This window comes from Mauremys reevesii, linkage group 18, assembly GCF_016161935.1.
Source record: "Mauremys reevesii isolate NIE-2019 linkage group 18, ASM1616193v1, whole genome shotgun sequence".
NCBI classification, from domain to species: domain Eukaryota; kingdom Metazoa; phylum Chordata; order Testudines; family Geoemydidae; genus Mauremys; species Mauremys reevesii.
Window position 1 is genome coordinate 17,698,854 of NC_052640.1, and position 26,762 is coordinate 17,725,615.

The following is a 26,762-nucleotide window of genomic DNA, read 5'->3' on the forward strand; positions in this document are numbered from 1 at the left end:
TTTCGTAAATATCCATATTTCTAAATAAATAGGACAAAAACAGGATTTTACCATTCAAATGAATTGAAAGCACTTTAAAGTGGAAGTGTGAGTAAAGAACTCCTCATTTTAAGTACATGGACTTTTAGCTGAATTATTTTTATGTAAATAGGGAAATGATAAAGTGTTCTGAGATATGAAGTTCGCAATAAGAACATTCAACAAACCAATAAGAAGCTTTCCCTGTATACAGATATTTTCAAAGTCTAGTCTGTCTAAAAATAAACCATGCCACAAAGCCTTTGAGAGCATTTTTATTACAGGTAGCAGAAGGGAATTGCAGAAAGCCTAGACCAATACTCTTGGGTGTATAGTTTCACCAGTATGCTGTAGTTTTGGGTCTTAAACTGCAAGTTTAGAATGGAGCATGGCTTAGGGAACCAGATAGAACAGCTTGAATTCCTGAGTTAACACAGGACTGGCTTAGTACTTTTCATTGGTCTACTCCCACTTCAGCCATACAGTACACACACTTATTTGGTCTGTATCTTTTGCAAAGAGAGTCACCTATAAGTAAAAGCTACTACTTGTGTTTCACATCTTGTGGTTTGGGTACTGGACTATAAAGAAAGCAAGAAGAGAATTGAGATTAATATTTTCTTCCACCTGATCCCTAGACTCAACATTAGATAATAGGCATGACCTTGCTATAGGCTGATGTGAATTTGAACTGCAGTTCCTGGAATTATCCAACCTCTTCAGTTCCCTTGCAGTGGTATCTAATGGCACCAGTTCACATGTATATGCAGCATTTAACCTGAGAGGTTTACAATCAGAAGGGATATTCACTTTTTTATAGAAACAAGAGTGACAAACAGGTGCTATAGTTATTATAAATACGAAAGGATAATTTGGGCAATGCCAAGTTTCCATGCTAACAGACGTGATCAAGAGGAGAGAAAAACAGTGGGTCATTTAGGTAGCTGATGCAGAAGTTACACACACTTCAGTTTGACGAATAATTTGGCTTTTTTATTATGAATCAGTGAGCGTGAATGAAACAAAATCAGTACCCACTTGCTGCAAATGAAGACACAAAGATGTGAAAATTTGGTAATAGACAGTGCTCTCACCGAGCCTGAAAACACTTAGGAAATGCAAGTTTCTTTACATAAGGTGACCACGGTTTAACTTTATTTACCTGCCAAAGAATCTGTCTAAGAATACTTAAACATCCAAGTTCTTAAGCTCCCTCACTTATAAAATGTTTTACTTTTCAACAGAGGTATTGGGCTGTCATTCTTTATGCTAAATTCTAAATCAAAGCTGGATCTAGATAAAAAGGGCTGAGCAGAAAAGACAGGAAACATACAAGACATTAAAACCAAAAGGGTTTCTCTACTGCTCCCTAGACACACGTAAGTGCTGAAACATTGCAAAGACAGATGCTGTACTAATGCTGATTGTAGTACAAATAACCATCTGGGTGTGAAGAATTTACTAATACAGCTTCCTGCACATCAAAATGATATGCACTCCTAATTTCTGGAAATAACCCTGCTTGTTCAATAAGATATCAAAATTCTAATGGTTGGGAAGAGAAGGCGGTTTGTGTGGCTATGACCTCACTTTAGATTTAGGGGGGGAAAAACAGGCAGTTAAAAATATGAAAAACATTTAGATTATAAAGGATATTGAGTCCTGAACAGTCCTTTTATCTGAGCAGGCCCACCTTAGATTGAAGGGAAAATAACTTATTCAAGTAAAAATAAGGTAGGAGGGAGTGTTTCAATGAATATTTAAAGTATCATCTAACTCAAGTGTTGTATATTATTTCTTACAGATATTTCTGAACAGTACTAGTGAAATGTATTCTATTTATTAGTTTATTGCTTAATGCTATTCTCATACCATTTTCAAAAAAATCATACAGTAATGGGGGGGGCAGGAGGGCCCATCTCAAAAAATACAGATGGTTTCATAATACATTTTGATGGAAAGATGTACTCAAATGACTAGCCGTGGTGTCAGATTTAACTTTTAATTTCAAAATTAACATTTCCAAAAAGTATCAATTTTTAATTCAAACACAGTTTGTTACTTTGGTACCTATTGGTCCCCAATTTCTGAAACTCTTCTAAAGTGGTTGCAATGCTGTTCTGTGCAAGTTTTTCCTAGCTAGTCTGCATAGATATTAAGAATTAAAGTGAAAGAACTTCATAATCACATTCCACTATTCATTGGCTACACAATTTTGTTTTCAGTTTTCCAAAACCAGCACATAAGTCATATTTTAATTCAATCACGCACACAAAATTTGGGTTTCCCCATTTAATAAACATTATTGTGGTAACATCAGCCAGATTTACATACGACCTAGGCTTTGTTTCTGATTGTTTTTGTGGGGGGTTGTTTTTTGTTTATTATGTTACAAACTGAAGTTAAGGGGAACTTGCAACCTAAGTCCCACAAAGCACAGTGCAACATTTAAAGAGAAAAGTAAACAGAACTGCCAAACATTCAACCATTTTCTGTCAGGACAGGAATATATTTTCTAAGACATCAGTTTGGGGGAAGAAAATTAAATGGAAAATTAAATGAACGCAAGATAGTGGGAACTGCAAGGGAAAAGAAGAAATAACAGCCACAACCTTTTGAATTTTAAGGGCAGAATATAAGTCTAAGATATTTTTGATAAATTCTGACAAGAAAAAGAAACAGCATCCTTTAAAGTATACTGAAGCAGTGATTTTTAAACAAAGAAAGCAGAACTAGAACATCTTAAATGTTTAATCCTTTCTTTACAGGTTACCTAGACCACTTTTGATTAAGAAAACTGTAGAAAGTTAGTAACAGCCACAAGTAAACACCAAAAGGTGGCACTTGTCAATTTTCCATAGAGTCCTGCTTTGTGGTGTGTCTGAAATGCACTGCTCCGGATCTTCTAACACACGTTGCTGACATCAATCGTGTCAGATTTTAGTCCACTGGTCGCTTTTCACCATATTTCTTTGTAAACTCTTCAGCGTTCTTACAGAATTTTTTACGGTCCTTAGAGTATTCTTCAGCTAGGTCAGCCCGAAGGGGGTGCTCGGGCTGTGGGTCATTCACCAGTGCTATGAGGGACTGGATTACTGTCAAAAGAAGTACAAGTACTGTCAGTGATGTGAACATTTAATTTTTAAATAGCCAAAATGTAAGTGATGCACTAAAAATAGGAGTTTAAATGTGTTAAAGAATGACCCTATAAATCTGTATGCTTTCCAAAGAGAGACCAATACATTATATAAACAAGTACAAAGCAACTGCACACAGTTCACAATTTTAGTTTGGTAGTGATTCTGAATTCGTAGTTCATCTCAAGAAGGAAAAACTGGAAGTTGACACTAGAAAACGAATAGACAAATCCCATACAGCTCACACTGCATTCCAGATTTTCTGGCTAAGTAACTGGCGCGATTGATGAAATGTATTTTATCTAGCTACATATGGAAGAAACTACCATTGTTACAAACAACCTGGTCTAAAATGAATACAATAAATTGGATATTCTCTCACTTCCTGAAACAATTTCTACCATTACTCTGACATGAACTGCCAAATATACCTGCTGGTGAAGATATACTCGATGAACATACTGGTAATACTTCAGGGTGATTCTCACCCCAATATTCATGACCATGCTCTAAAACAGTCAATGCTCTTCATGAGAAATGTCAGTCTTAACTAATCACATTAAACTAAACTAGCCATGGCACTCAAATGATGGACTTGGCATACTGCTGTGAAATCTAAAGCTACTTTTTTTTTTTTAAATGTTCCTTTAGCCATTAGGAACTAATTAGCTAAACTGACAGGCTGCAGCAATCACAAATTCTCATACTGTACTACACTGTGTGCAATCATTAAGAGGAGCATGCACAAATGGAAGGTAGGTTATCTGCAATAAATATCTTAGATCTACAGAAAATAGGTGTATGGAAAAAATAGAGGAGTTCACCCCCAGTCAGATTTAAGGGTCTCAAACAATATACAACATAGTTGCCTGAAGAGCATGGGAGCAATGTCAAAACTTTATTAACTGAATATTTTCCACACTGGTAACCAGCTGTCATATGGAATGAAAAGCAGCTCTCTGGAATGTTTGGTTATAAAAATCATTTAAAGGAAGCTTCCTTCCCTCAAACACCACAGTTGCTTGATAAATATAGTACCTGTATAACAGAGGGAAGTCTCTACTATAGTAAATACTGTAGAACACTAATGCTGTTTCTCTCTACATCAGTGGTTTCCAATCTGTGGTCCGTGGACCCCTGGGGGTACGCAAACTATGTACAAGATTTCCAACCCGGTCTGCACCTCCATTCAAATTTTTTTAAGGGTCCGCAAATGAAAATTACTCTATATTTAATAGACAGGAAGTAGTTTTCTAGTAGCAAAATTCTGAAATGCCCTGGATGTCAGAAGACTCTAGCTAAAAGCTCACTGCAGATAGACAACTGTTACTTTTTGCTATGGGATTATCAGATTCTTGCAACAACTATCCTGAACTGCAAGTTAAAGAAAAAAACAAAAAAACCAACCAAACAAAAAACCACCAACCAAAAAGACTTCCTGGGAGGAGGAAAAAAACACTGAAAAAGGAAACCAAGGGAAATAAGTGTAATAGGATTAAAACAATCACTGGTTTTACAAAGTTTTATAGATTACATATTCAAAAGTGCACAAATTAGTAAACATCTGAAAGCTCTAGTTCACTTTTATATAGTGTCAAAAGCGAGCAGGAGCTTTGGTAAATGGGACCAAGACACATTACACATGAGGGTGATGATCAAGAGGCAGGTGATGTGACAATTTCAGGCAGCACATTCTTGGATATCAGATACATCCCATGGAATATAATATATAGGGACAAAGGCAGACTAAGATTTGTTTTTTAAACACCTGCTCTGAAATAAGATGGATAAAGTGTCAATTGCAAGTTTCTTGGGTAGGGACCATAACTTCCTCATTGTTTCGTACGCGGACAAGCACATCAGTAGTGCTGACTGTCAAAATGGGCTATGCTGCACTGTCAAATAGTGGAGAATAAACCTAGAGAGAGAACACACACCATAAACTGACCACTACATTCCTGTATTTGTAGTCAAGCCCCAGCCACCAATTTTAAACAGGTCTGTTATAGAAATAACACTGGTTAAATGAGGATTCCTGCCCTGTAATTATTTCTATGGATGGACGTTGGCTGGATGATGGTTAAAGCTATGATTCTGTCATAAGCAATTAACAAAAATTCACAGAAGCTGCAACCTGTCAATGACTTTTACTAAAAATGTCCATGACAAAACGGAGAGGGAGGAGGGTTGAGCACGCTGCTCTGTCGTGGCTGGGAGCTGCGGCCCTTCCCCCACCCAGTGGCTGGGAGGGACCCCCGCCTGTGGCAGCTGGGGAGCTGCAGGAAATTCCCCACTGCGCAGGGAGCTCTGTGGGATTCCCCCCAGACTGGGGAGCTCCAGGGGATTCGCCCGCCACCCGCAGCAGCTGAGGAGCTCCCAGGGATCCCTCGCCACCCGCAGCAGCTGGTGAGTGGACGTGGATTCTCCACCACCACCCGCACCCTCGGTGGCTGGCGAGCTGCAGGGGACCCCCGCCATTCTGGGTTCCCCGCAGCTCCCAGCCACCACGGGAGGTGGGGGTACCCTGCAGCTCTCAGCTGCTGCAGGCTGAAGTCATGGAGGTGTGCCTGACTTCCGTGACCAAATCATAACCTTAATGATGGTGCATGAAAGACTATCATGAATATGTATTATAAACAGAGTTTGACAAAAGTGGTCTTGATAAGTTATATTTTATCTATAATTTAACGTACTGAAAGAGGTTCCTAATGTACAAGACATATCACTCCCATGTTAAATATGTTGACACTATAGTCCAAACTACACTGTACAACAATCTTTACAATACAAACTATTGTGGTTACAACACAGCATCCTGAAATGTGCTACAGACTCTTGTAACATGTTGCAAAGGCTGTAGCAAAATTCAAGGGGCATGGTTAAAACACGGTTCAGTCTCATCAATGCTATAAGGATGAACCATATTATAATCTTGTGGGAGGATAACTGTGTTTGGACATGTTTTCGAGAGTGTGGAACAGCCTCAAATCAGGCTACAAATTACTGTTCTCCTGCAAGCACATCATCTTCCTTCTCCATACCTCCCAACTTTAAATGCACTCATATTTCCCCATGCTCCCCTATTCCCTCAACTCCACAACAGCGTCTCAGCAGATGAGGATTTGGACTCTGTTCATCACTCTGGCATCCATCACGTCATTTCAGAGTTCACCAAAGTGGTTACTAGAATACTACATGCGGTGCTTCTGCCAGAGGGTGTAACACATTGCATTCACATCACTCTCCATCCCTCGCCAACCTGGGAGCAAGGAACGTAGCTTGAGACCAAAACTTGGATCCCAGTAGGATAACCTATTCCTCCACTGCTAAGGTAGGGGCTGGCTTACATGTGCTTACCTTAAACTAGAGTTGTTTAAATAAAGTATGAGAAATGTAGTGTTGATATTGGCTGGTTTCACAGTTGACTTATGAGACTGCTGCATCTGAGAGCTGTTGCCATATTAATGCTTGCATACCAAGCCATATATCAACACTACAGTATGCCACAGCTCCTCTTTCACACACATTACATAATTAAATTTAAAAAACATTTAACACACACAAGTCAGGCCCTAAAATAGTATTAAGATGAGTCTTAACAGTAATTCCATCACACTACACATGTATCTTTTTTAATATTAAGCGGCTGTAGCCTTAATATGTAGTATAGCCTAAAGAGGTGCACTTAGGGGTCTCAACTCATCCCACCTTTCATATACTAACTTTCCCCTTTCCTGACATTTGTGTGTTTAAAGCTATCCTGATATTGCACTGAGTGATGTTGCTTTTTTTCCTTTGGTTCATGCAGACTTTGAAAGTCACATCTCACAGCACAGAACGGGGATGAGGAAGAGTGCAGGGGACTGGACTAGATAACCTCGAGGTCCCTTCCAGTCTTACGATTGTATGATAAGAGGAATGTTCACCTCAGCCAGACTGCCAATATTTGGTTGCAGACAGTTTTATGCAAGGCTGGGGTAACAAGCAGTGAGTTCACATTGTGAAGGACTCTTTGCCACTGCAAGAGAGAAACTGAATTCTTTTAAACACAGCTTAAACTTGCAAAATGCAGCAAAAACGGTGGGATCGGAAATGTTTTTTCACATTCCTGCTTTTAAGCCATTTTTATTTTTTCCCCTGATTTTAAAAGAGGATTTTGCTATTTTCAATTATTAGTATCAGTTGAAACTGCTGAGCAAAGTCCAGGTGTAAGACCAGGTAGAGAGACTGTATAGTTCTCCTTTTACTCTTCTGTACCAGGCAGCAGACTGCTGAAGCGCCACCTTAAGTTTTTAGCAGATGCACAGTTCTAACTTAAATTTTTCCCCACGTTTGGCTAAAGGGCTTTTCCTCCTGGAGGACTCACCACATAATAGATTTGGTGGCTTTTATTTGGCTATTTAAGTTACTGGTGGGCAAAAATACCTCAATTATTTTCCTAAATCCTTCTCTGGGCTGAGATCAAGCATAGTATTAGGAAGTTATGAGTATATGGAAGTGAAAAGGGGAAGTCAGAGACATAGGGTTTTCATGGACATCCATATGTATCTACAGTATTTGGTTCTGTCAACACATAGTTCACGGCAAGAAACTGACAGATGGGGGCTGGGAGAAGGGAAGTTTTTGGTCAAGGATACCTGCACAGACTCTGCCTCTACATAAAAAAAGCTCTTTGTGGTCACTAAAGCTCTGATGAAAGATAGAATCTCTCTATTATTAATTTGGGTTTATAACACTAAAAAAAGCCCATATAAAAAAGGAGCTCCCTAACAATAGTTATACTTACAATAATCACCCAACAGCGTTCAATACCAATATATAAACCAATTAGCTCTGCCAGCACCAAACGGAGACAAATCCTCAGCCTGACAACAAACGGAAATAGAAAAGTCCCTCAAACCCAACCATACCCTAAAATGTTTAAGGTCTTATCCAAGAGACCTCCACACTTTAAGTCTCATAGTACTCAATTGATCATCTTTTAAGAACTAAGAGAGGAGCCATTTTTGTTAGTATTTGAATCTGTAGTTCTATGGTTTCTAGGTATTTCAGACCTGATACTCTGATCATCAATGACAGAGCTCCACAGCAACACATGCGAAGTCACTGCATTATCCTAACATATAACTGAAGATCAACTACCACTGATTCACTACATTCCCAGAGGGAGTAATCCATTGCACAAACCTACAGACAACAGATATCTTGGAAGATCAGCTACCAAACAATAATACCAAGCATCCGTTGGCTTTAACCAACACAGTTACTTGAGATTAAGTTCACCATACACAGTGTCTTACCTTGGTCAGTTTTGGTTGCTGGCTTCCAGTTTTCAGCACTAATTACTGGCAGACAAACCTGCCCCTTTTCATCGATGTTAGGGTGATAGATCTTTGTTTTAAATGTAATCTTAGGAGGTTTGAATGGATACTCTGCTGGAAAGTTGATTTCGATTCGGAAGGCTCCCTTATCATATGGAGGATTGTCCTGCAACGAGAAGACAGAACATTAAGGGATTTCAGACATCAGAACAGATACATTTGAAGGGACTGTGTGCTATAGATCTCAGTCTTTTGAATGGTCCATGTTTAAGATACACTGTTGTCTGAATAGGCCTTCAAGTCCATTCACATGTCTAGATTTAGGTTTATGTGCCAGAAATCATCAAAACCATAATATTCTTTTGCAAAGGGGTAATAGTGTTTTATCAGTATCTGTATTTATCTTGAAAGGAAAATAAAAGCCACACATGTTATGGCAGCACTGAGGGGTGATTGACATTTCTACTTGGTGAAAGCAGAACTTTGTGACATTGATAAAAAGGCCTCCAATCTCACAATTGTTTGTTATTCCCAATTTCATAAAGGTTTTCAAGTCCTTTCTTAGATACCAATTTTCTTCCTCAAGTTTTCGGTTTCTGTCTCTAAACCTAGTTATTTAATTTCTCCCAATATGGTGGTACAAACAACAGAGCAATTTGACTTGTCAGGTTTCCATCTATGTTCTGAGAGAATCTTTTTGCTTTAGCTGACTGCATAAAGTCTGCTGACCATTTTTTTTTTTTTTTTTTTACTAAACAGATATTCACTGCATCTGCTGATGAGAACACTAAATTCATATGCAGTTTCGGGTGCCTTTCATCAGATCATCTTGGGAGGAGTACAGTGAGAGGACTATGAAAGTAGGGAGAGTGATTCTTCATGCTGAAACTGAACAAGACAATGCTCAGAAACTGATAGCAACTGCTGCTAGACACTGTAGTCCTAGTTTCAAAAATGTTTTTCAATTACTTTCTGAGAAACCCAGAAGAAAAACTCTAAAAATATCAAGTTGATTTATCAAAATATAACATTTTATACTGCAAACAAGGATTTCAGCATGATAAAACTACTCAGGATACTGGGGAAAGAGATTCTGAATAGCTGGAAGTGAGTTTTTACTCAGCGTACAGTTTAACTTCCCCCACCTAGCAGCCAGTCAGTCCAATCCCTTTAATCAAAGCCATTCTAGAAGTTAAAAATGAGCTCTCCAGTATTAGCATCTTTAGGAAAAGAACAACACTCTACAGGGAAAGGAAAACGGCATTATACCTATGGGGAGAGATTCGGTGTTGTCCTCGAAGACAGAACAGAACTCACAAGACAGGATGTGGGGTGGCGAAGGTGACTTTAAGCCACTTTACATCCATCCAGTCTTCTCAAGTGACCCTGGCATAATTTAGTCAGCCTTGGAAGCTTGTATAACTAACAGCAGCGTGCACAGGGTGTCCTATGAGCTGCAGTGCTGCCTGGAATCTCTGCAACACTTCATACTGCGGCTTCACCCTGGCCCACATACACTCGAGTCAGGGCTTGAAAATCTTACACAAATCCTGCGCTGGCCAAATCCTGGCTACTTTATACAGCTATAACCCTTATTCCCAGCATCAAGAGGTCAGTGCAGGGGTAAGGATCTGACTCATGAAGTGGAATTAAAAGATTGCATGCAAAGGGTTGTTCATCACTTACACTTGAACATGAATGACGGTAATGCTCACTTTGAATGTCTGTGCTATACCTTTCACTCCCCAAAAGGCCATCCATTGTGACCAGTATTTAAAAAGATTCAGTTTATGATACATCAATAAATGTATTTTACAAGGGCACATGGAGTCTCAGACCAGTGTTCTTTTATGTTTCATATGTTGAAATTGAAACAAATATAGTACAGAAATTCAATGACATGGATAAATTTATTTCAATGTATAGAACATGAAACCATCTTATCCTGAAAGGTTTTTTTTTTTTTTAAACTAATGTCTTGTTATAAGTCATGTAAAACAAGCTTAAAAAAAAAATCTGACACACACACATCTGTAGAGGAAAAACCCAAGATAACAAGCTGTCTCTGACTTGTTTCATAACCTGGTAACTGCTTATTTCTTTAACAATGTTCTAGGACAAATATCGCAGGCTGGGCTACTTCTAGCACTGTATCCTCCACAACAACCTTAACTGAACATTACACAAAATATCACTCAATAAGCCGGCCTACTGCATATGCCAGATCAATTCTCAATTGTACATCAAGCATCATTTCTACAAAAGCTGTGGAGAGGGGCTGCCCAGAAGGGAGATTAAAAACACAGAACTGGACAATCAATAACTAGCCAAAGCTACTTGAAACACTGATAATTTGTTTTTAAAAGTGCCGACAATTATTCTAAAAAAAACCCAACAACATATACCTGGTACTTCAAAAGCAAACAACATCAAAAAGATTTCATCTGTACCCAGATTATGTCTGCCAATTAAAAAAAAAAGTTTATTCAAAGTGTGGTAGCTGAATTTCAGACAATTCTAGACCAGTTAAGCATAGAAAGGAGAGGAATATTATTTGTATTGATTGTGTCCTCCCTTTAAATGGGGACCCAAGGTGCTTTTTAAATACGTACAAAAACTTAAGATCCTTAATACATGTAGATTCAGTGACAAAACATTATTTTAAAATAATTTCCTCATAATCATGCCAAAACACAATTTCAAAGTTCTGTTTCTCCTGCAAAAGCACGTAACAAAAACCTAAAGCTGTCTTTGGGATGCAGCTCCCTGCAATGCTGTTTTTGGTGTTTGTGATGTCATGAACCTTTGCAGAGGAAAGTATTCCAAATTCAAGTCTTAATGAGCAGAAATCTTTATTTAAAACAGACACCTCGTTTTTAAAGCTACATATTTTCTGTTTTCTTTTTTAGCTCAAACATTTTGAGGTTTTGGTTTTTTTTTAATTTGGTTTTTAAGGAACAGATAATCATAAAATGTTTTTCTTTAAAAAGAAAGGCATACTCTCAGCTTTATACTGATTAGGAAGAATGCCCAAGCAGTAAAATGCTATACAAGAGCCATAAACAGTGTTTTATTAAAAATATATTATTTAATATAAATCTCCTCTCTAAAGTTCAAATCCTGCTCACTTTATTCACAAAAGAGGCACCAAAGACTCAAAGGGATTATTTGCATCAGTCGTTCTACAGCAGGGGTCTCAAACACGTGGCCCACAGGCCGCCTCCCCCTGGGCCAGGGGTGGGCAAAGTACAGCTGCAGGATTGCCCCCCTCGAGCCCCGCACCACTCCCTGAAGCAGCTGGCATCATGTCCCTGCGGCTGGGGGCGGGGGAGAAGCAGAGGGCTCCGTCCATGTGTTGCCCTGGCTTCCAGGCACACCCCCGCCCCCGCAGCTCCCATTGTCCAGGAACAGGGAACCACGGCCAATGGGAGCTTCGGGGGAGGTACCTGGAGGCACAGCAAGCAGCATGCGGAGCCCTGTGCCCCCCCCCAGGGGCCGCAGGGACATGGTTCCAGCTACTTCCCGGAGCACAGCGGGGCCGGCAGCCTGCCCTGGCCCCAGTGTGCGCCGCTGCCACCCTGGAGCCTGAAGTCTTCCTGAACCCCGCCCCCCAACCCTGTGCCCTGAGCCCCCTGCTGCATCCCACATCCCTCCTGCACCCCAACCCCCTGCCCGGAGCCCCCTGCTGCATCCCAGCCTCCTTCTGCACCCTGAGCCCCCTGCCTGCACCCCAACCTCCTGCTGCACCTCAACTCCCCGCCCTGAGCCCCCACCACACCCCTCATGCACCCTCTGGGGGCAGGGAAGGGATGGGAAGAGGCGGGGCCTAATGGAAGGGGTGGAGTGGGGGCAGCGAGGGGCTGTGTATCAGTGATACGACCCTCAGGCCAATGAACTAGCCCTCATGGCCACATGGTCATTTGAGTTTGGGACCCCCTGTTCTACAGTGTTTCAAATCCAAAGGATCAGCAAGAATCTCGATGTAGCACGCATGATCCATGTTCAGGAGTGGCTTTTAACTAAAAGCCAGAGGCACTGCAGAGTTGATGTTGAAAGTCTTTAAGGTCACATGCAGATTATATTTCTCTCCAGCTTTCTACTGCATCTAACCAAAAGGTAGCATTGATGTCCAAGTAGCCCAACTCTCCTTTCCACAGACTAGATGCAGCTGTTCATCCAGGAAAGTGAACACGGAACTCGGTAGTGGAAAATGCCCAAAATAAAGAAGGTGAAAATCCATACGACTTCAACCAGACAATCCAATACACTGGATTCCTTCCTTCCCCTTTCCAACAAATCCCTCTGTTTGACTCAGGGCTTTGGAGCTGTGCTCCAGCTCCGCTCCAGCTCCAGGCAAAAGCCTGCAGCTCCACTGCTCCGGAGCTGCTCCAGCTCCGCTCCAAAGCCCTGATTTGACTAGTATAGTAGTAATTTACTTTTAGGGTTTGTCTAAACAGTGGGGTAATGCGGTCTACAGAGGTGTGCTTTCCAAAGCGCTCTAACATATCAATTTATCCCTGTGGATCCTGCTGGTGCGCACTAAAGGTTCCCTAGTGAGCTTTCACATAATACAAAAGCATGCTGTTAAAGCACACCAGCAGATTCTACACAGACCAATTAATGCACAGCGCCTTAGTGCACTTTACAAATCACACCCCCCCCCACTTCTCTTTCAAAGGTACAAAATCACGGGCAAGGTTTTTAAAAGTGGATGCCTAAAGTCATCTAAGTGCATAAGTGGCCTATTTTCCAAGAGGTGCTGAGATTTTTAAAACCCAGCACTTAGAGCCTAACTTAAAATACCCAATCCCAAAAATCCAGGCCTAATTCTTTCACACACCTTGGACTCCAGTTATTTTTGTACTGCCTGCACCAGTTTAAGACCTGTTAATTTAGGCCCATATTCACGGACATAGAAAGCATACCAGCAGAGCCATTTTAAAACAAGTTCAAAATTACTCCTGCCAAAATGAGGTAAATATGTTTTGCCTGGCTACTATGATACAACCATAACCGCTTTAATACTCTTATCACCATATCATAATGGCCAGGCATACTATGTTTACACCAAATTAACAGGAACCATTTGAAAACAGTAAAAATAGATTCACTAACATGATCTAAGTGCCAACATACACAAAGCATTAGAGCTTTTGTATTTGCTTAATCTAGCTGTTTCAAAACACAAGATTCTTTACATGTTACTGCGTGACCCGCGAATTATGGGCTACCTGCACATAAACAGATACCTGGAAAATAGTAGTGTGCCTACATCTTTCTCTCTCCCCCGCTCCAACTAAGTTGACAATAAGTGATTGTTAAGCAACTTAAATGCTCAGTCACCTTACAACAGTGTTTGTTTTATAGTCTACACAGCTTTTTTAAAATCTAATTTAAAATGCATTAGGCCTTTGAGAGCAAGTAAAATTCTTGGATAAAATTTTCAGAAGTGCCTAAGTAACTTAGAACACTGTGACTGTAAAACAATGCCATTTGGGGACTATGACACTTCAGTTAAACATACTTTGTTTACAAACTAACCCGATACCGTTGTTCAAACAAACGGTGTTATTTTAACATTTTAAGATTAAAAGTGTCTGTACACTAAAGAAGCAGGGCAACAACATCACAATATGACTAAGGCCCCAATCCTGTTCACATGGAGCTAGTTGCAGGATCAGGCCTAAAGTGTTCAAGCATCTATCTAGGTACTAATATGACGCCCATCACAACAGCATTGGAGCCTCTCCCAAGTACCTATGGATTTAGGTGTTGTGAGGATATGTGAGATAAGATAATACCTACACCCCAATTGTCTCAGAGGACAGGAGATAAGTAACTTGCCCAAGGTCATGAAGGAAGGAAGTCTGTGATACAGCTGAAAACTGAATCCAGATCTCCCAAAATCCACTTTAGCACCTTAATCTCAAAACCTCCTTCTTCCCTAGAGACTTCTAAAAAATTTCATTATGCATCACATACAAACCTAGGTTACGTTTAGTGCTGGCAGAACTCAATTTTTTCTATTTTTTATTGCTGAATTTTTTTTTTTTTTAAAAAGTTTTTTTTCCTATTTTAAACTATTTTGATTTTTACTGTTGTGGGGGGTAGGGCTGGGGTTAGGGCAGCGCTAACAGCAGGGTTGCAGGGGGTTTCCTGTGCAGCTGAGGGGCCCAAGACACCAGGTACATGGGAGGCTGCAGTCATCCTGGCCCAGTGGAGATCTCCTTCAGTCCTGGCCAGGGTAAGGATTAGCCCCAGGTCATGAGGCAGGCCCCACTGCTGAACTGTTCCTGCTTGGGGATGGCTCCCATGCTCTGGGCTGGTGAATGACCAAGTGGGGCTCTGACAACGGAGCTGCAGAGGGCTCCTTGCAAGGCCATGGGGCCGGTGACAATGGATCCCTGCAGGCACAAGGTGCGGGGAAAGCTGGGGTCCTGGCAGGGCACAGCAGAGACCCCCATCTAGGACTGCAAGGAGGAAAGAGGAGAAGGACAAAGACGATTCCCTGGCTCTGGGGGAGGCCATCCCACTGCTAAATGGCTCTTGCCCAGCAATGGAGCCATTCAGCAGTGGGGTGGCCTCCTCCCTGGCTGGGGACAATACTGACTCCTCGTCGCAGTCCCGGCCAGGGGTCTCTAGTCTGCCGGGCCAGAATCACAGCTTTCCCTACATCTTGTGCCTGCAGTGATTAGGTGTCACCAGCCCCACTTACTCACCCTCCAGCCAGGAACGTGCGAGCCATCCCCAGGCAAGAACTCTTCAAGGACAGGGTGGTCTCCTGCACAGCCAGGGGCTTGAGGTCCTCCTTTGCAATCCTGGCCAGGAATCTCTGTGCCGATGGGCCAGAATAACTGCAGCCTCCCCCTGCACATAATGCCTGCAAGGATTGGGTGTCACTAGTGCTGCAGCTGTCTAGAGAGCCCTCTGCAACTCTGCAGTCACACAAGTAAGGGAGTGGGGCTGAGACAGCAAAGTTGCAGTGGGCTCCCTACATGGCCATAGCACTGGTGATACCCGATCCCTACAGTTGCAAGATGCAGGGAAAGTTGCAGTCTCCTGGCACTCTCAGCTGGTGTGTGAGAAAACAGGTCCGTGCTGGTGAGGCTGCAGAGGGCTCCCTGAACTGTTGCAGGAGCCATTCAGCAGTGGGCTGGCCTCCCCCACAGCCAGAGGCTTGTTGTCTTTTCCCTTGCAGTCCCAGCCAGGGGGCTCGGCTCTGTCCCCATTGTGGGATCAGGTGAGGCGCAGAGAGCCCTCTGCAGCTGGAACCACCCACTCACTCCCCTGACAACAGGGCTCCAGAGTACCCCCCGAATGGCCAGAGGGACCAGCGACACTTGATTGCTGCAGGCACAGTGACAGTTACCAATTGATTTTCTTTTTTGTCAATTTCAGTGCAACATCTGAAATCAACATTTACCAACAGTTATAAATTAAAACTGAATCCTGCTAAGCCTAGTTATTTTTATAACCAGTAAACAACAGGTATGTTTTCAGTGCAACCATTCACTGGATCTTTTCTTCTTCAAACATAACCAGAATAACCAAAGTAATGTTTTATAACAGCAAATAATCACCCATTTGTCAAGGTGCAACAATTATATAATGGCCACCTACAGTACTAATAGACTATGGATTTGTGAGAGTTTTTCCCCCCTCAACACAAGTCATCACCAGGTACAAATGGTCTGTGGATTGCTTTAAAGAACAATGTAAGTGTTCTATACTCACAGGAACAATAAGCCCTTGCCAAGTCAATAAATTAGCTTCATCAACCTGGATATTACGGAAGTTTTTCATTCCACATTTGCGGATTTCTTCAAGCTCCTGAAAAGCAAGCAGAGTGTAAGTATACATTAATAACAGTAATAAGCAGTATGTTCATTTATTTTTTTCAAGAAACACAGAGGTGAAAATAGGGTCCTTTGTTTTATATTAAATGAGTTTGTGGTCTCAGAAGTCACATAATTAATAAAACAAATGGAATTCCTGCACCTATAAAGAATCAAGGTTATCTAGGCCAGGGAATCAAAATCTTTATTTCTTGAATTAAGAGATATGCCATGAAGCTACAACAGAAGCATGGTTAATAATATTGCATCATAGCTATATATTTTATTTACACTTTTGTTACACTCACTTGTATATCAGATATTCATTTGTTTAAAAAGTTTATTCTCAAACAATTTGTGGATTGAGAATATTGTATCAACTTGCCAGCTACAAAAACAAGTAACAGACGTATTAGGATTTGTTTACATGAGAAAGCTACACTGGTTGGTTTAAAATAATACCTTTAAATAAATCTAATTAAACTGGTACAAGCCACTGTGTGGACACTTATTTTGGTTTAAGATTTAAGCTAAAATGAAATATGCCCATTTTAAACCAAAATAAGTGTCCATACAGAGGTCTGTACAGTCTAATTAGATTGGTTTAAAAACCAATCCAGTGCACCTCCATCATGTAGGCAAAGCTCTAAGTTAACAGCAATATTACAGCCATTTGGATACTTACAACCTTCAGGACTAACTGCATGAGCTAAGAAACTATATTTTCCCTTCCTTCAGAAATTTCGGAGAGAATGACAGGCCTTGTGAGCCAAAACGTTATTAGTTTTCAGTGAAAAATAAGCCAATTACTTACAAGTGTACACGATATTTTAAGAGAGTTTAGGTCAAGGAAAACAAACACTATGTTTATTTCCTGTATTAATAAATACATCAGTAGTTTACAAAGGGCACTCCCAATGAAACAAAAAACTACATTTATTCTTTCAGAACTAGAGCATTACTCTGGCATCATGATTAAATGAAGTTCAACAGGAAGACCAAAGTCCAAACTCTCATACAACATACTTAAAGGTTCATTTTCTAGTGTATGTCAAAATAGATATAAGCACAGCTAAGGAGCATGTCCAGAACATAAGGTTAAGACTTGTCTTCGGGACACTAGAAATGACTAGTTAGTCTGGTCCCCTGGCTCCACTGCCATTAAATGTACCCTAACTTGTTCGATATTACAGAAATAGGGTTTTTTTGTGGTAAGATTATGCTTTAGAGCATGAAGTCACACATCAAAAGTCTCATGGATTTCCATTCATAGGGATATGCTAAACCTAAACAACGCTGTTCAGTGAAAGATAACCTTTATTAGCAGCAGCAATAAGGCATCACATGTCCATTTTAACTAAGAATCTAGTACTATGCTAGGTATTTGGTTTTGGACATAAAGTACAAAAGGTCTCAGTTCAAAAGCGCAGAAGATTGTGGTGGTTTTCTGAGAGGCTCAGGAAGTATGTAAGTAATTCAGCTGCGTTTTCAACTGGTTCATTTTTGTTGCATGTAGCACTGTCGTAGAGTCACAATGAACTACCCTTTTTCATAACCCACAATTTTAAACAATGAAGCCCATTCTAAAACAAAAATAACTTATGGGATATCATGAAAAGAGCAAGTTACAGATACAGATAGATCACCAGCACACATTTAAAGTAGAACTTATGCATGACTGATGCCTTCTCCCACAAAACACAGATGGTTAGAAAAATTGTTTATTTTAGACATTATCTGACTCTCAATAGAGATTTATATAATATGTATAATTTATATTAGTTTCTCTCAAATGGCCCCCATTTAGGATCAAAATCACATTGTGCTAGGTGTTATATAAAAACCACAGGAAGATATGGTTCCTGACCAGAGAGCTTACAATCTAATATATATAAAAACAGATGAAGGATGAAGTAGTTATATAAAGACAAGTTAACTATCAACGTGATCAGTCGCTTTGTCTCCATCAAAATAATTAACACATTTAAGTGTGGTAAGCTTTAGAATGAAAAAAAAACAAATGATGTTAATTTAAAGAGGTAAACTCTCACTTTTGTTTTAAAAACTTGACATGTCTGTAATGTGGTTGATTTAAGAAATGCAATAAATACAGTGCAGAAGTTAACTGTGATCACCACAATTTTATTAAGCTTTGTATGTAACCAAAGAAAGTTTTAAATGAACCAGCAAGCCTCTCTCTGATTTCCTTAAATTCCTTCACTCAAAGTTGAGAGAATTAATTTTTTTCCCCCAGTAACCCTACTGGCTCTGCAGCTCTTCCATTTGAAATGACATATAATAGTGAAACCCGTTCAAGAGACACCCCCACCCCACCCCATCAAGTATCACCGAATATCTGAGCCTGATTCTCCACGACCTTTCACCTACTGTAGCAATTTCTACTTATGCAAAGGAAGTACAAAGTAGGTATAAAAAGTTGCCAACTCAGACTAGAATATAATACATATATTTTAAACAGGCATGGACTACACAAGGTGCAAGATTGTGGAGAATCAAGTCTCTGAGTACAATCCTACTGTGCCTTTACTAGAAGGCCATGTCCATTAGACAATTTTTTTTTGTCAGTCCCTTGTGTGGTTGCTTAAAGTTTCACTTTATACTCAAAAATGACTGACTGAAAGTAGCACTGTGAGGTTCCATATTTATTGCAAATCGGTAACTTCCATATTAAACTTATTCAGCTTAGAAGAGGCTTTTTGCTTACTGACTTCCCTGAAAATTCAACCAGGAAGCTGCAAAACAAACTGTATTCTTTCTGGCTAGTGCACTGCCAGGAATAAAGATTTTGTAACAGAAATTTAGTTACTTTTGTTGGTGAGACACAATTCATAATAAAATACTAGCACAGCAAAGGCAACATAGCTAATGAATAAAAACATATTTTTGTCAAAGAAGAAAGAAAATATGATTCTGCTGAATGTCCACATGCAACAGGCTGGTAAGAGGTAGTACCATGTTCAGAGTCAGAAAAATGACTAATTTCACCTTAATATCACAGACTCTGAAAGGACAAAAAGGACTTTTGGAAGTGAGAGAATGAGGCCAAACATGCATTTTTTTCCTAAAGGAAACCTTAAGGTTAGAAATGTAGTGAATAGCTGAATTCCCATTCTCTCCCATCCCCTTTAATGCTGTTGTTTTAAATAATGTAAATAAGTGACTATGAGAGAGTGCACTAATAGCTAGAACATAGAAGTGGGAATGCACACTCCTAATTCTATTTCCAGTTCTGCCACTGACCCTGCGTGTGACCTTGCTGAATCAGATTTCTCTTTTATAGCATGGAGATATCTACTTATTTTACAGGGATGTGTTGGGACTTCAAGTTTGTAAAGTATTTCAACATGTTCAGATAAAAACCACAGTACAGTATATAAAATGGAGAACATACTGTTTGATATGTAATATTTAATCTTCAGGTACAGCACTGAAGGGACATGATCACAAAAACATTTAGTATTTTTCCTTATGTATGTTACATTACTGAAAATGAAAAAAATAATTCTCACCATTTATGCTGTTTGAAAGCATAAATTTCAAATTCAGCTTAAAATTAAAAATTCAAAAAGCAAGCAAAAAGAAAAAGAAATGCCGCCAACTTGAAATCTAGTCAATTAAAAAAAAAGTTAAAAGTAATTTCAAATACTGCACTTGCACCTGAGTCCCTCTGCCAGTTTGTGATTTCATAAACAGGTTTAAAAAAAAATGTTTATGCTGCTTTCTGAAAAAGCCACACAAACAAGGAAAAACAGCTTCGGTCCCAATCCTGCAAACTCTTGCGCATATGAACCATCCCAAGACTGAGGCCTGCCTCAATGATTGTCTACACAGGGAAACTGACTATACACAAAGGGTTTAAACCCAAAGCCCATTGAAATCAATGGAAAGACACTCATTGACTCCAATAAGCTTTGCATCAGGCACAAAGTAAATAAATGGAATAGAGAAAAGATATTCTGTAATCTGTTATTTATGAACAAAAGTAGGTAAACAATTTCTAAACATAAAAACACTTATGATGACTATGTCCCTTAGCCAGTTGTAAGAAGTTGATCTATTTCAATTTCTGGTTCTCTGGTACTGCAAGGTAGTGTTTTTTAAAAAAACTTCACATTTAAATAAAAATCCATGAGAATATTTAATTTTCATAAAAGCTATATTTAAGGCACCATTGAAACATTACAATTTTGTGTTTTCACCTATTCTTTATTTTCTGTCTACATGCATCCGATGAAGTGGGTATTCACCCACGAAAGCTCATGCTCCAAAACGTCTGTTAGTCTATAAGGTGCCACAGGATTCTTTGCTGCTTTTACAGATCCAGACTAACACGGCTACCCCTCTGATACTATATTTTCTGAATAATTCTTCTTTCCAGCAGAAAGTTTCTATGTTTGATCTCTGCTCAAAAGTGAATTGAGTAAAATATCGTCACCCATTTCTGAGTTATAAAACCACACTGTTCTCACTCCTGCTGTAAAACGTGTAAGCTTTTTTTAAAAAAATGCCAGCACAAAAACAGACAAAGTTTGTTTCTCCTGACTAGTTGTTACTGAGGAGTAAAGGCCAGAACAATTAAAAACCTACACATACAAAGTATCAACGCTATAAACTGAAAAAAAACTGATTAAAAATACAAAATTCTCAAATTTGGTGGTGTATTTACATTATGCCTTAGTGTTGTAAACAGTATAACATGCATCAACATTAATTACATGGGTGTGGTTCTGAGATTTATTTCACTGTGGAGTTCATTGCTTCATAAATGTTTGACTATGCAACTGAGTACACAAAGAAAAGATTAAAATAATCTTCCTTCTGCCCTTCCTCACTTCCTTAAAACACACAAAAACAAAAGCTTACATTTACAGAATATTAATTATACTTTTTTAACCTTAAAAAAAAACCAGGAAATGGAAACATTATAGGCCTAATAGAAACCTTTACTTGGTCATACTATAGTTGGGACTTCAACAGGAGCTTTACCTGAGGAAGGAGTGTCAGATACTGTCCAAGAGAGTCTTCTGGACTACTAATTACATTTTTAAGTACATCTCTCTATATACAGTAGTCCCAACCCAATTTAACAGAAGTACAAGTTCCACACATGGTATTTTATTTTAACATGATATATATCCGCAAAGACAAGTAACGTGACCACCTTTGCCATATAAGCCTCCCTCCCATCTTTAATTGTACTCCCAGCTAATGTCATCTCTCCATCCATCTATCTTAGGGTTTTATACTGTTGCCCATCACTGTGGTATCCAAGTGACTTCTGCATAAAATCAGCAGCAATAACAAAATCCTTTATTATGGACACCATGGAGTCTCTGGCACTCCTCCCTTTCTGGGATCAAAACTCTTCTTGAGGTAGGGTTTTTGTGGTGTTGGTGGGTAGGAGTTAGTAACAGTTTGGAAATAAAAGGGGTGTTTGAATTTTGAGCGTCAGCTATGGTGTAAAAACTCTCTCAAAAGGGAAGGCCTTACAGGGTTTCCTAAGACAGACTCCAGATTTACCACATCTCTTCTGAAAGACTGTTCCATAGCTGGATCCCCTCGACAGAGAATGCTTTGTCACCAGCTCTCACATGCTTTGAGATCTGCACTGTCCTAGAGGAGCACAGCTGTCACGGTGGCTCATAGATTAAAACTGGGTCTGATGTACTCGGGGCTTAATCCGCTAACTGCATTTGTTATGATAAACTTGGGGCCTGATCCTGTAAAATGCTCATGCAAGTAGCCCCCAATGACTTCAATTAGACTATTCAGATGAATAAGAGTTTGTGATAAAAGGCCCCTATCTATCTTCTGTTTGTACAGGGCCTAGCACAATAGACTCAGGCCCATAGACACCACCACAACACCTCCCTCCCTGTTTTGAATGTTTATGATTGTAACCATACAATAGCATTTGTGTAAATTTTAGTATGTCATATTAAGATTTGTAAGTTATTAAATATAATTTGAGAGATTTGATTTTTATTGGTAAATATCAATTTCACTGTCACAAATAAACAACATATTTCAATCAATAATAACTAAAATGTATAGCCAGGCAAAGAAAGAAAAATGCTGCTTGAGAAGAGAGTCAAAATCCAGGGATTTTGACTTTTGAATTAGACTTGTTACAAATGGACTAACAAGTGGACTAGTAAAAACAGCTATAATTTGTTGATATAAGGATATTTACTTTGTATATTTTGACATATTGACAATTTGTATTTTAAGTTATAAAGCTTGAATTTTTTGAATCTCAGTGTCTACTGTCATTAAATAATCTTCTGATTCCCCATAGCTTCCTGCAACTGAACATTTAAAATGATAAAAATAGATAAAAGTGCTTAAGACCCATAATTTCACAAATGTAAAAAATTAAATTGATAAAAATCTAAAAAATACTCAAAACGAACATCAATATTATCTATTGAAATTATAACAAATAAAAACTGAATTCTGCCAAGACTAAATAAATATTGGCTCTCGATTTAAAGAGAGATCAGTTTTCACCTGTAAAGTGGGGATAATACTCCAATCTCCCATACTTTGTTTTGTCTATTTATACTGTCAGCTCTTCACAGCAAGCACTATCACCTACAACAGGACTCTGATCTCAAGTGCAGCCTCTTGTTGTTGGTGTAATACAAATAAATAACCATGATCCACTCAATGGTTCCAAATTCCAACACTTTTAAAATAAAACAAATTTCCATTCACTTACATCCCTGTTCATGTGCATGTTATAGTTTGAACAATCTGCAGGAGGTTCCAAATTTATTTTCAGTTATAAAACAAACTATATTTAGTTCAAAGATCTGCAAGAAAATTCAGAGATTTTAAAATTATTATTATTATTAACAAGTATGAAAATACAGAGCTAAAATTGGGTTTCCTTTGAGGTTTCAAGCATTCATTACATTTTATGACCCTAAGGTTTGTTTAAAAAGTATAATGTAAATAACTGAGAAAACATCCAATTGTCATCACTATTAAAAAAAAACAGACACTCTGTTTGGCACTGGAACACTTACGGGTGCAGTTTGTGGTACAATGGAATTGTACTATAGTCCAAAATCCTGAAACCGGGGAGGGGTGATAGGGGTGAGTAATAATATCTACTAATGGTGGTGTATAAGAAGGTAATTTCTGAACTGTTAAGAGCATTATGCAGCTGCTGAACTCATGGGGAAAAGTTTCTGATTACCACAATTCATGAACACGAAACAAAAATGAAAGTAAAATCTAGTAATAGATTCTCTATTTCCACCACCACGCTCCCTAATCAATCAAATGTTTGGCCACAAATTTCTTCTAGAAGAGACATGTCTAAGTGCAGACAGAAGAATCAAATACTTCAGAAAACTAACATCTATATACTGTCTCTGTAAACATACTGCAGCAATACTATTAACGCCATAAAATGTAGCAGAATGATAACTAGCTTTGGTAGATACTTAGCAATATTAAATATTGCCTCTGCAGCCCTCCAAATTTTTAAGATTTTTTTTGCTCCTATTTAGAAATGTACTAAGAGTATTTATGTACGTTTTTTACCTTACAAAAATTTTAAAAGGGTATATATGGTTCTGAATATGAAATTCAATTTCAAATGAAGCAGAAAAGCTAAGCTTATTAAAACATAAAATAACTACTCTTGTTCATGTGAAATAGAGGGGGTTCTTATTCTGACATATTTGCAACAATAGCTTCATATGTGGTAGCATGAGATATATTATTAAAAACAGAATATATCAAAAAATAAACAAAACCACAAGTTAGTTCAGTCCACCAAGCTCCTTAGGAGCAGTTTATGTTCCTTGCTGAGGTTATGGATATTATCTTGTGTGCATGACTCTGCATCAAAGGTGCTCTACTGTTAAATTACAATCTACACTCAGAACAAATTTAAAATAGCAAAGCTAATCTTAAATGAAATCTTAAACTATCACAATTCTCTTTATCATTATAATTCTCAGGCACTTTTGAATGTATGAACTATGCATCTGTGTAACTCGAGTTTCAGACCCCAATCCAGCATCTGGCTCAACAAGGATAGAACCCTGTGTCCGGGTGGAACCCCACTGATTTCAGTGAGGCTCTGGGCAGGGCTCCACCTGCCTGAAGCCAGTTTCAGGATCAAGACTTAAAAGAACAAAACTAACGGAAGTGGCACCAAACTTCTCTCCCATCAAGTACAAGATATGTAAAAAATGAAGAACATTGCACAACATTCAGTTTGGTCCTTGCATCTACGTATCATGTGGTTAAACTATATCATCTATCTGATTTAGGTTATGAACACCTAGGTGCAAAGATCATAGTATGTTTGTACAGTACCAGGTACACAGATAATTACAGTTGTTGCTGTCCCACTAGGTGCTATACAGAAAGTGTGGCAGATCCCTGCCCTGAGTAGTATGCAGTCTGAATTGATGATAATGATGTCACTCACTACATAAGATGACACCATCCGCTCAGGATTAAACAAAGACTGTGAATGGCTTGCCAACTACAAAAGCAGTTTCTCCTCCCTTGGTTTTCACACCTCAACTGCTTGAAAAGGGCCTCATTCTCCCTGACTGAACTAACCTCATTATCTCTAGCCTGCTTCTTGCTTATATATACATATACATACACACACACACACACACATACATATACACATACACACACACCTGCCCCTGGAAATTTCCACTACATGCGTCTGACGAAGTGGGTATTCACCCATGAAAGCTCATGCTCCAAAACGTCTGTTAGTCTATAAGGTGCCACAGGACTCTTTGCTGCTTTTACAGATCCAGACTAACACAGCTACCCCTCTGATACATAAGACTGTAAACTTCTAGGGGCAGTGACTGTCTTCCTAGGCATCAGAAAAGCATCTTACACATTGTGAGAGCTATTACAAGAACACAAATAATAAAGATACAACACTGAACAACAGAATAAAATAAAACTATTAAATAAAACCATTCTTAAGTAAAAATCAACCACCACAGGCTACGGCCACTCTTTACATGATTATACACAGGTCAGAAGGAATAAAGGTTTAGAAACAGAAAAGGATTTGTGTCTAAGGCAAACTCAGTGAAGTAACTTCTGAACCCAGGTCCATATTTCAACTTGATAAACCAGCCATGGCTCCCTCACATGCGGGGCAGATTAACGTTAAAAGCACAAAAACGCCTGACAAAAACAAACTTAAAATAAGCCCGGGAGGCGGAAACCCTCAGCCCGTCCCACCCCATCCTAGCCTCATGGTCCCGGCGGGTCGGGGCTCCGGGCGCTCGGGCAGCTCTGCAGCCAGTTCGGGCTAATCGTCCCCATCCCGGCGAGCCCGGGGGGAGAAAGCCCCAGCCCCCGGCAGGAGCCAGGCGGCATTTCCTCCCGCACCAGCTTCCTCTTTGCTTAGTCACGGCAGGAGCCCCCTCGGGGAGGCGCATGGCCCGGCGCGGGGCACCCCTGGCGCCCTTCGCTGGCTCCCCACACGGGGCCGGGCGGCCGCAGGGGCTCTGGGACCCCCTGGAGCCCGGCCCCGGGCAGGGCGGCTGGAGCGAGGCCCCTCCGAGGCGCGGCCTAGATGCCGGCTGTTCCCGTTCCGGGCTCCTCGTCCCGCGGGCTGCCGCGGGGGGAGGGGAGAGCTCCCCGCGCGCCCCCAGGCGGAGGGTCGCTGCCCCCCAGCACGGAGGGGGCCCGGGGAGGAAGCGCCCCCTCCCCCAGCCACCCCCCGCTCGGTCCTTCCCCGGCGCGGCGCTGGATGTTACCTTCATCAGCCTCCTGCTGGCCGCCATCTTGGATCTGCTACTGCTGCCCCACAATGCATGGCGGCTGCGGGCGGGGCGGCTAAAGCCCTGCGCTTCCTGGAAGGGAGGGAGAGAGGGGCCCCTGTCTCCTGCGCCCGGGCTGCTCCCCTCCCTCCGCCCAGCGCCCACCTCGCGGGGCAGGGCAGGGGAGGAGACCCCTCCCAGCGGGAGCTAGAGGCTCCCCGCTCCCCTCCCTTGGAGAGCCTGCAGCCCCGGGCAAGGGGAGAGTAACCACCCCTTCCCCTCCTAGGGGGTCTGTGCCCTGGGGACAGGAGCGGGGGTCCCCCCTCCCCGGAGGCCTGCATGGAAAAATGAACTCCCCTCCCCCAGGCACACACTGCGAGTGAGAGCTGCACCCTCAATGGGGACATAGGAGCTGCACCTGCCACCCTTCTGAGAGAGAGAGAGAGACCCCCTGGGCCCCTTTTGGGGGGCTCCCTCCCAATGCTCCTGGCGACCCCTGTGTGTGTGTGTGTGTGAGAGAGAGAGAGAGAGAGAGAGCAGAGATCTGCACACACAATCCTCCTGGGGCACAGGGGGAAAGAGGGGAGGGGACCCTTCTTCCAGCCCTCTGCCCATCTTGGCGAGCCCTGATGTGGGGCAGAGGAAGAACCCAGCATTCACACT

The 26,762-nt window shown here is 40.6% G+C and overlaps 1 protein-coding gene across 2 annotated transcripts; it reads right to left on the reverse strand.

Moving 5' to 3' along the window:
- Positions 1–989: 989 nt before the first annotated feature.
- On the reverse strand, positions 990–26,245 carry UBE2L3 (ubiquitin conjugating enzyme E2 L3). 2 transcript variants are annotated; one of them, XM_039504778.1, is made up of 4 exons: positions 26,097–26,245; positions 16,211–16,306; positions 8,456–8,642; positions 990–3,113 (listed from the first exon to the last, which is right to left on the reverse strand). In XM_039504778.1, exons 1-4 carry the CDS (start codon positions 26,121–26,123, stop codon positions 2,959–2,961), a joined length of 465 nt encoding a protein of 154 aa, XP_039360712.1. In that variant the 5' UTR covers positions 26,124–26,245; the 3' UTR covers positions 990–2,958. The 2 variants fall into 2 exon arrangements, with proteins under 2 accessions (XP_039360712.1, XP_039360713.1); XM_039504779.1 differs by lacking the exon at positions 26,097–26,245 and adding an exon at positions 23,054–23,086.
- Positions 26,246–26,762: the final 517 nt, after the last annotated feature.

What these genes read in the sequence shown, in the direction of transcription:
- UBE2L3 (XM_039504778.1), bottom strand. Translation starts at nt 26,123, where the DNA reads ATGGCGGCCAGCAGGAGGCTGATGAAG. An exon ending in CCAGCAGGAGGCTGATGAAG is followed by an intron (nt 16,307 to 26,096) that starts GTAACATCCAGC and finishes CTTGCTTTTCAG; the next exon opens with GAGCTTGAAGAAATCCGCAA. An exon ending in GGCAAGGGCTTATTGTTCCT is followed by an intron (nt 8,643 to 16,210) that starts GTGAGTATAGAA and finishes TTCTCGTTGCAG; the next exon opens with GACAATCCTCCATATGATAA.